The sequence below is a fragment of the Nicotiana attenuata genome, unplaced genomic scaffold (genome assembly GCF_001879085.1).
Source record: "Nicotiana attenuata strain UT unplaced genomic scaffold, NIATTr2, whole genome shotgun sequence".
In the NCBI taxonomy this organism is placed as follows: domain Eukaryota; kingdom Viridiplantae; phylum Streptophyta; class Magnoliopsida; order Solanales; family Solanaceae; genus Nicotiana; species Nicotiana attenuata.
The window spans coordinates 53,544-64,496 of NW_017672927.1; the positions used below are offsets into that span (position 1 = coordinate 53,544).

Consider the following 10,953-nt stretch of genomic DNA (forward strand, 5'->3'; position numbering starts at 1 on the left):
GGGGGGGAGTGTATTCTAGCCATATTTGAAGTTATTACATCTACCCCACAGCTCCACTGCTGCTCCTACAACAAGAGAGAGCTCAACATCTGGTCACAGAAAACCACTAACAGGTACCAGATTATTCTCAAGATTGCAACTCTGTCTGTCAACAGCTTTATTATTTGTTTTCACCATGTCTATCATTTTTGCATTATAGGTTTTAGGAGATATATTTGTCCTCAGTGCATTGACCTTTCTGAAAAAAAGGTCAGAAGTCACGGATAGTGCTGAAAAAAAGTGAAGTTCACTTAAGATGAAAGAGAGGCATCAGTTCATAAGCTCACAGCTCAGCAACATATGCTTGAAAGATTTGTTTCAGCGATGCATCTAGGTGAGTGAGACAAACAGTAAGTCCTATGCTACATCGAATATGAGGGTCAATCCTAGCTGAGGGTGGCCCTTCATTAGGGGCGGAGCTAGCTCTTTGGCTACAAGTTTGGCCGAACACAGTAGCTTTGGTTCAAACCATATAATCTACTGAATCTGTACAAATAAATAATTAAGAACCCAATAACTTAAAAGGACTAGAACCCCGAATCCATACTCTACCCTTCAGAGAGTATCATACACATAAGATCTAAGTGAAGTTAAGAAATCACCTAATGTTTTTTGCACACCTGAGAGTCTGAGACCTCGTGGTTCTTTTTCACTTCATTGACCACTAGACTACACACTTCGGTGCACTTTATTTTAGATATTACTTCACATTATAAATTCCAATTAGCATAGATGATTACTTAATTTTTTGTATAAAATCATATAGAAAGGGATTTATCCCTTTTACTCTAATAATTAAAGATCTGGCAACAATCAAACTAAATCAATTTCACACATTAAACAACTAAGCATAAAAATCAAAGATATATATATTTTGGGAAAAGGAAAAAAGAAGTCATACAGTGAAATCAATGCCGGGATGGTCAGAGCTCCAGAAGATTTCATGATCTACAACGACGAAGTTCCCCGAAATAGTATCGCCTTCATTCAGCACGTACTCGTAAACGCACTCCTCGTCGTTTACCGTAACCGATAACGCCGTTAGGTTTCCGACGAAACTGAATACCAAAATAGCTATCAATGTGAACACATTGGAGCACTTCACCCCAGCTCCGGCTCCGGCTATCCTTCCCATCTCCGGCCGACGAATTTTCAGTTTTTTCTCCTCGGAATTGTGACAATGTCTATTTTTTTTACTTTATTTATTAGAAGTGGGAAAATAGATTTGGGATTGGAGTGAAAGTCGTGTATAAGACGTGCGAGGATGGAGTTTTGACTTTATTAAGCTGTGACAAATTTTTATATCCAAAAACTTCGACCAAGCTAACACTTGCCAGAAAAATAATTGTAAAATTTGAAAATCTCCATTTCAGTCAAAATATAATTTCATTATTGTAAATACCAAATAATTACTAAAGTATTGTCAATGATTTAAGATTTTAACACTTTTTTCTATTTTAGTCATGGGTTTTTTTTACTTTTAGCATGCGCCTAAAATTATTTACATTGGGTAGCCAAAAAAGTGTATAAAATTTATATAATTTTTATTCATAATATACAAAATGTATATATCTATCTATATCTATATTATACTAAAAGCACTGTACTTAGCGAAATATCGTTCGCCTTTTTATCCTTTAAAGATTTAGTTTACATTGGATAAAATTATAATAAATTTAAATTATTCTCCTAATATCTAGGACATCAAAATAAGTCAAATTTTGTTTATTTAATCATTCCTTATTTGAATGGGTAAGAAGTCCTAATACTTTGCTAAATTTTATGACCATTTTAATTAACAAAAAAATAATGTTACTATATCAATTTGGTACGTGTTAGGAATATAATGATAGAAATTTCTTTTCGAATTTTCTCCAAACGTGCATGTTAGGTTTGTATATATTTTTTTTATTTTCTCCTTAAATATAATTAAACATTTAGATAATATTTGAATAAATTTATTACTGGTAAATTTATACAATTATGAGAAATATATATATATATATATATATATATATATATATATATATTTAATTGATTGTAAAAGAAATAAATGCAAATCGAATGAATCGAACAGCCTTGGCCCTCGAGTTCGATCACCCTTGAACCAAGTGAAGTTTCAACTGAAGAACAGAGTAACAAGATAATAAAAATTAAAGAAAGGCAGTGTATTGCTTTTTATTGCGTAAATGTGATAAGTCTTATAAATTATCAGACCCCCTTTATATAGTAGAGGAGTCCTACCCATAAACAATTCTAAATACAATAAGAAATCTCTTGAGTAGCTAATTAATCGGCCCCTTCTTGATAAGGGCCGAGATTTTCGCCGTGATCCTCGCCCGATTGCGAATATTTCAGCTTTTCGTTATTTGGCTCGGTAAACTTCCTTGGACCTCGCTCGATCTTTTTCTCGCTTGGTCTCGATCTTGGCCGATCTCGATCTTGATCGGTCTCTGGGTCACGAGCTCGGCAATCTAACTTTGCTTTCATGGTTCGATATAACGCGAGGTTGAACCTTGGCCTATCATGTTCCAGTGTCAATCAGTCATACGAAAGGGCAAGCCCGATTTTGACCGTATACAGATAGTCCCCTCGTTTCTCGGAGAGAAGATGACGAGAAACGATACGAATTTTTCAATCCTGTCTCGATGGGCCATGACCTAAGCGACGATCCCGACTATGACATAAGCAACAAGTGGATACTGAAACGTCCCGTCGGTCCGGTTACCGAGGCATTAAATGTCTGTCAGTTGCTGGTTGGCCACTACCGGTTCTAAAACGCCACCAGTAAGCTATAAGTATCGTCACCTTCTTCCCCTCAAACTTTACGCTCAAAACTTCCATCATTCCTGGTTTTTTTCAAAATCTCTTTGCTTTGCAACTCTTGAGCCCAAATCTCTTGATCCTTAAGCAAATCGCATCCTAATTCTTTTTCCTTCTATAACGAAAACTTCTAAGACCGTACCGCAAAAGGAGACCGCCTCTTCGTCGTGGCCTGCCGGTGACGAAGCTGCGATTGAATATCCCCTTGAGGATTTCGTTCTGGGAGGGTGCCCTACTGTTGCCGACTTCAAGATTGAGAAAAACTCCTCGGTACCGGGTCGATGTGAATCGGTCTTGAGGTATATATACACAATTACCAACGACCTCCTTAACAAGGTTAAAGAGGAATGCAACTGGGGCGGAAAACATGTGGTGGTACCTTCGCCTGAGGAGTCGATCTCTACCCACGTGGAGGGTTTCCTAAGTGTTTACACTTACCCTTCACGATGGGCCCCTTAGACCCTGTCATCATCGCCTTCTGCAAGAGGTACGACGTGACCCTCGGCCAGATCCATCCTTCCTTCTAGAGAATAGTGATTCTCCTCCGATTATTTGTAAGCAAAATCGAGGGATGTCCTTTCACCCTCGATCACCTTATGCGCCTTTTATAGTCCCCGACTCTGTCGAGTTGGGTTAGCAAAGCTTGCTCGTCGGGCTAGCAAGGGCCTATTTCGAGCATAGACGAAGCTCGTGACCGAGGTTGGATGGGCCGATTTGTCCGAATAAGGAATTCGGACCTGATCCCTGCTCAAGACATGTTGTTCTTGAGAAATGGAACATGAACCGTGAGTAGTACTTTGCCTTCTTAATTTTGTTGTTTTACTTCTTGTCTTCTTTCCTCATCTATATAACTTTTGGTGCTGCAGCTGTGGCTCAGATGGCGGACATAGTTCCCAAGCTCAAGCAATGGGTCGAGGGCCTGGTGTCCTAGAGACCATACTCCGAGTGTGCTTGGATGGAGTTGTCGAAGGGTCGATGGGAGGCCCAAAATCATGGTAAGTCTCTTTCTTAGAACGATTACCGTGCAAAAGCCCTCCGAATCGGAGGGGGCTAATGAGGGATCTTCGGGCAAAGTTCCTAAACCAGAAGGAGTGAGGCTACTCCGTCCCAAGCTGAGATGGTCAAGAGAGAGACCGGGGGCAAGGCTTCCCGAGCAAAGGAAGATGTTTCAAGAGACGAGTTCGGGGTGATCGATATATCTGGATCCCCTCATATTTCGGACGCCACGATCCGTGAGGCCAACATGTTGGAAGGTCGATCTTGCGAGGGTCCTCAGGGAGCGGTTGATATCCACGGCTTCTTGGACGTGGTCGAGTTTGATGCTTTGGAGGATGCCACCGGGCATGGTGACTTACCGGTGAGCACCGTCATCGGGCGCTACTGGTCTCCAATGAGTCCAAAACTGGTGGACCGATTCCCGGCCCCAAGTGTTAACCCCGATCGTAGGCGTAATATAGTGCTTTCTGTCCCGGAGAATGCCCGGGTCTTCTCTCCCCCCGTAGGGATTGCTAGCTACCTCAGATGCTTGGTGACCGAGGAAGACCAAGCCGTGATGAATGCGGTGGAAGCCGCTTGGAGTTGTAGGTAATTCTAACATATTCTTCCTTGTTTGCAGGCTTCGGTTTTACATCACGAGGCTTTCCACCGAATCCGGGAAGAGCACGAGATTGAGGTTCGGGACCTCACTAAGAGAAGTGACACCTACAAGCTTCTTAGTAAGAAGTTTCAAGCAGATTTAGTAACGGATCGGGATGAGCATGCAGAGATGGTCGAGCAGGTATTCCGAGTGATTCACGATAGTGAAGACGAATCGGAGATAACGACTAATCCGATTCTGCAGGTCCGGTAGAGGCTCAAACAGATCGAGGATCTTCAGAAACAAATATATGCAATACGAGCCGAGGCTGAAGAGTTCAAGAAGAATATGGACATCTTAGCCTCGAAAAAGGAGGTCGTCCAAGCAGAGTTAGAGTCGGCCGAGTCTCAGCTTCGGGTCGCAAGAGAGGAAGCCTCAGTTCAGGTCAAGAAATCGAGGAGCTTCAGTCCCAACTGGACTCGGCTATCTCTGATAAGGCGAACTTGGCCAATGAACTTGAGGCGGCCAAATCTGAGGTGGCCATGGCCAACACCAAAGATGATGCTAAAGTGGGCCAATATAAAGTTGACGTCGAGTCCATCCAGGTGAAGGCCAAGAGCATGGTGGATCATGCAAAATGGCAAGCTCGAAAGGAAGCCCTCGAGGGGGTTCACACTCAGGGCTTCGATATTATGGCCAAAATCGAGAATGCCAAAGCAGAGGAAACCAGGGCCCAGAAGCTGTCCTTTCATGAGGAAGACTCCGGGAGCGTAAGTGAGTCCGAAGACGGGGAAGATCCCGAGGATGGAGAGGCTACCTCCGATGAATACCAGGCTACATAGGCCTTTATATTTTTGCTTTCTTTTGTATCTTTTTTGAGGCCGTTGTAAATTTTTGTATTAGGCCGATCTGGCCTTTGTAAAAAGATTGTTTATATATATATATATATATATATATATATATATATATATATATATATATATATATATATATATATAAGGCTTTTCTATCCCTTTCGACTCTCAAACTTTTCCTTTGTTTTATTGCTTGTGTTCACAAAGTTCAGAGTGACTTAGCACAATTAAGTTGTGTAAGGTTGAACAAACTCTGCCTTTACATTATTCGGTTTTGAGGCGTTTTGGGTTCGGTGTCATCGGAAACTTTCTCCCAAAATAAGTAATTCAAAATATTGTTTGTCGAGGGTTAGCCTTTAGAACCGATTATGAAAATTTTGAAGGCCTATTTTTGTTACGGTTCTCGGACGTCTCCAAGCCGTGTTAATATGGGCGTGGCCTTTTAATTTTGGGTGTAGCCCAGTGAGATTGCTTTCCCGAGTTATCCAGGGTTGCCTAAGATAAGAGTCCCGGAGTGGGTATGGCCATGGCCTTTAAAATTCGGGGGTTGCCTAATAGGTCTTGCATCCCCGATGTTTTAATAGCTCGATCTGTTTGAGTTCGTTTCCGGATGGCAATCCTCGAGTGAGGGAGTAACCATCCGAACTTTGGTTATAATCGGCCCTTCAGCTTGTTTCCTTGAGAGATCGAAAGTACGAAATTGTAAAGTGGAAATTTTTCTAAGACATAAGATAGTTGCAAGGAAAGTACTTCTCTTTATTCTTTGTCAAAAATAGTCATACATGCGTACATGTTTTATGCCAGGGCTCGAGCAATCTACATAGGCATGGTTCGTTCGACCGTTTGGCCCTTACAACAATTCCTACCTATCGACACCCTTCCGTTACGAAATAATTTCCTTGCTAGAGCAATTCGATATCTTAGGGTAATCCCCCCAGTATTCGAGGTTGATTGTAGAGAAATATGGAATACTGTAAACACAATCTTCAATACCAATTCATGATTGTCCTTTGATTCTAACTTAGCACGATCCATTGTTGTCTCGGTAAAAACCTCGCCGGAAAACCCATTTGGGACAAAACCGGTCTAAGAAAAAAGGAGTGTAACGCGTGCTTTCAGACCTAAAGACTTCGTGTTGTATCTTGTCGGTCACCTGCAAGTGTTAGTTCAAAAATAAAAGGAAACGAAAAAGGCTCATACCTTAGCAATAGTATCGTTTTAGGTGAGTTACATTCCAATTACTCGGCAGTTATTTCCCGTTCAGCATTCCGAGTTTATAGGATCCTTTCCTAGTGACCTCGAGGATCTGGTATTGTCCTTCCCAATTCGGACCTAATTTCCCTTCGTTCGTATTTCGGGTGTTGAGGGTGACTTTCCTTAGCACTAAGTCCCCGACATTAAAATATTGAAGATTGGCTCTTCGATTGTAGTATCTCTCGATCCGCTATTTTTGGGCATCCAGTCGGACGAGGGCGACTTCAGCCTTTCATCCAATAATTCTAGGCTCTTATTCATGGCCTCGTCATTTGATTCCTTTGTTGCATATCGGAACCTGACACTCGGCTCTCCGACTTTGATCGATATTAGAGCTTCGGCACCATAAACCAACAAGAATAGGGTAGCCCCGGTATTGGATTTCGAGGTTGTGCGGTATGCCCAAAGGACTTCGGGCAGAATTTCCTTCCACTTTCCAATGGCGTCGGCTAGCCTCTTCTTAATATTTTGGATGATGGTTTTGTTGGTCAATTTGGCTTGCCCGTTCCCGCTAGGATGATAAGGTGTCGATAGGATTCTTTTGATTTTGTGATCTTCGAGAAATTTGGTTATTTTGCTATCGATGAACTCTTTTCCGTTGTCACACACAATTTCGGATGGCATCCCGAACCAATATATGATGTGGTCCCAAATGAAGTCGATGACTTCCTTCTCCCTAACTTTCTCGAAGGCTTGTGCTTCAACCCACTTAGAAAAATAGTCAATCATAAATAAAATAAATTGAGCTTTACCTGGTGCCCATGGAAGAGGGACAATGTTGTCCATTATCCACTTTATGAATGGCCACAGTGACAAGACCGTATAGAGTAGCTCCCCGGGTTGGTGAATCATCGGTGCATGTCTTTGGCACTTGTCACATTTTCGAACAAACTCTTCCGTATCTTTTTCCATGTCGATCCAGTAATAGCCGGCTACGGTTACCTTTTGAATCAATGATTCGGCACCGGAATGATTTCCACAAGTGCCCTCGTGAACTTCCCTCAGAACATTCTCTGTATCACCCGGTCCAAGGCATATCGCTAGTGGACCATCGAACATTCTTCTGAACAAGGTCCCGTCTTCGGACAAGGTGAATCGTGTTGCCTTTGTGCACAGGCCGTCGATTCTTTTGGATCTGAGGGAAGCTTTTCGGTCTTCAAATACTCTATGTATTTATTTCTCCAATACCAGGTCAAGCCCGTGGAGTTTATCTCGGCGTGTCCTTCTTCGGCCTCGCTGTCCTCGACCGATGACTGTAAGTTTGCAAGGGCATCGGCCTCACTATTCTGATCTCGAGGCACATATTGCAAAGTCCACTCCTTAAATCGATGCAAATTTACTTGTAACTTATCTAGGTATATTTGCTTTTGCTCTTCTCTAACATCGAATGTTCCGTTAACCTGATTCACTACGAGGAGGGAGTCGCATTTGACTTCGATCACCTCTGCCCCTAAGCCTTTGGCTAGTTCAAGACCTGTAATTATGGACTCGTATTCGGCCTCGTTGTTAGTCAATTTCACAGTTATAATAGATTTCCTAACTACGTTGCCTGTGGGTGGTTTTAGCACGATGCTGAGTCCGGACCCTTTTACGTTCGAAGAACCGTCCGTAAATAGGGTCTAGATTCCAGAGGATGTACCCGAGCTTACCAACAGCTCTCTTTCGACCTCGGGTACTAAGGCCGGCGTGAATTCAACCACGAAGTCTGCCAAAATTTGAGACATAATGGTTGTTCGGGGTCGATATTCAATATCATACCCGCTGATTTCTACGGCCCATTTGGCCAACCGCCCCGAAAGTTTGGGTTTATGCATAATATTTCGAAGTGGATAGGTTGTTACAACACATATGGGGTGACACTGAAAGTATGGCTTTAGTTTCTTAGAGGTGGTTATTAAAGCGAGCGCCAACTTTTCTAGGTGCGGATACCTGGTCTAGGCTTCACCTAAGGTCCGGCTAACATAACAAATAGGAAATTATGTACCTTGTTCTTCTCGGACTAGGACTTCACTTGCCGCTATCTCCGATACTGCCATATATAAATACAGTTGTTCGTCTGCCCTTGGCGTGTGAAGTAGTGGTGGGCTCGATAAGTATCGTTTAAGATCTTCCAAGGCTTGCTGGCATTCCAGAGTCCATGTGAAGTTATTTTTCTTCTTCAGCAATGAGAAAAATCGATGACTCTTATCGGAGGACCTCGAGATGAATCGCCCTAGGGCCGCTATGCGCCCGGTTAATCTCTGCACGGCCTTCACATTGTCTACTATCGTGAGGTCCTCGATTGCTTTGATCTTGTCGGGGGTGATCTCTATTCCTCGGTTGGATACCATGAACCTGAGAAATTTACCTGATCCGACTCCGAACGCACATGTTTCCGGATTCAGCTTCATGTTGCACTTCTTCACTATATTGAAGGTTTCCTGCAAATGTTTCAAATGGTCCTCTGCTCGCAGGGACTTAACTAACATATCGTCAATGTAAACTTCCATAGATTTCCCTATTTGTTCTTCGAACATCCGGTTTACTAGGCGTTGCTAAGTGGCACTAGCATTTTTAAACCCAAATGGCATTACATTATAATAGTTTGTGCGGTACTTAGTGATGAAAGAGGTCTTTTCTCGATTATCCGGGTTCATTCGTATTTGGTTGTACCAGGAATAGGCATCGAGAAAATTAAGGATCTCGTGGCCGGCCGGGGCATCGATCATGCGATCGATATTAGGCAGAGGAAAAGAATCCTTTGGGCATGCTTTATTTAAATCCTTGTAATCTACACACATTATAAGTTTGTTCCCTTTCTTAGGGACTACTACTACGTTTTCTAACCATTCAGGATATTTTACTTCCCGGATGGACCATATTTTAAGAAGCTTGGTTACTTCGTCTCTTATGAAAGCATGCTTGATCTCGGACTGGGCTCTTCTTTTCTGTTTCACCGGATGGAACTTTGGGTCTAAGCTTAATTTTATGGGTGGTGATTTCCGGTGGGATCCCTATCAAATCGAGATGTGACTAGGCGAAACAATCCATGTTAGTTATAAGATATTGGATGAGTTTTTTCCTAAGCTCGGGGGTTAACCCCGTGCCCGGGTATACTTTTTTATTGGGCTGATACTCGATCGGTGTGACTTATTCCAGCTCTTCGACTATCGATTTGGTAGCTCCAGAATCATCGGGGACTAAGAAGGATCAAGGAACCCCATAATCATTGTCTTCGTTAGTCCCCTGTTCGCCCTGTTGGGTCGAGGCCGGCATCAGTAATTGCTATTTGGCTTCCCATTTTGTTTTCGAATTCGGCTCCTTTGTTGATGAGAGTGTTGATACAGGAATCACTTCATCGATGGCGAGCATTTCCTTTGCGGCGGGCTGCTCCCCGTAGATCGTTTTAATTCCCTCTGGTGTCGGGAACTTCTACACCCGATGAAGGGTCGAGAGCACAACTCTCATGTTGTGGATTCATGGTCTTCCGAACAGAGTGTTATACCTCATGTTCCCCTCAATCACATAAAATTTAGTCTCTTGGATAGTTCCGATCGCATTTACCGGCAATGTTATCTCTCACTTGGTGGTTTCACAAGCCATTTTGAACCCGTTTAGCACTTGGGCTACGGGTATAATTTGGTCCTGTCGGCCGAGTTGTTCTACGACCCTCGATCAAATGATATTGGCCGAGCTTCCTGGATCAATCAACACATTTTTAACTCGAGTTTTATTCATGAGTGCAGATACTACCAGTGCATCGTTATGGGGCCGTGTAATTCCTTCCGCATCCTCGTCATTGAAAAATAAAGTTCCTTTTGGCATGTAATCCCGAGTTTGTTTTTCCCTCGTGATTGATACTTTGATGCGCTTGAATTTTGGACCTTGAGGAACATCGACCCCTCCGATGATCATATGATTCACGTGCCGATGCTCTTCTTGCTTGTTTTGTTTATTGGAATCCCTGTTCTTGAAATGATTCTTGGGTTGGTCTCTAAGAAACTCCCAAAGATGTCCGTTGTTGAATAACTAGGCTACTTCTTCTCTTAATTGTTGACAATCTTCAGTTTTGTGGCCATGGGTGCCATGATATTCGCACATTTGGTTGGGATCTCTTCGGGCTGGATCAGTTTGTGGAGGTCGAGGCCATCTGGTATCCTTGATGCATCCGATAGCTGATACGATGGTGGTTGCGTCAACATTAAAGTTGTATTCTGATAATTGAGGTGCTTCTTTGGGTCCGATAGGCTTGTCGAAGTCGCTCTCGCTCATGAGCCCTCGAGAGCTCTGACCTCGATCACTTATCCTTTCATTCCGTACAGGATTCCGCCCAGGTCCGCTACTCCTGCGATCTCCACTATATGACTGGTATCAATCTCTGTTCGACCTTGGTTCTCGATCAATATCCCTCTTAATATTGTCGACGGG

General features: G+C 42.8%; 1 protein-coding gene across 1 annotated transcript in view; it reads right to left on the minus strand.

Moving 5' to 3' along the window:
* Positions 1-1,315, minus strand: part of LOC109214956 (transmembrane emp24 domain-containing protein p24beta3-like) — a 3,952-nt gene extending 2,637 nt beyond the window's left edge. Inside the window, exon 1 of the mRNA XM_019378932.1 lies at positions 941-1,315. Coding sequence (XP_019234477.1) covers positions 941-1,174 — 234 coding nt within the window. The 5' untranslated portion in view covers positions 1,175-1,315. The remainder of the gene's footprint in view (positions 1-940) is intronic.
* Positions 1,316-10,953: the final 9,638 nt, after the last annotated feature.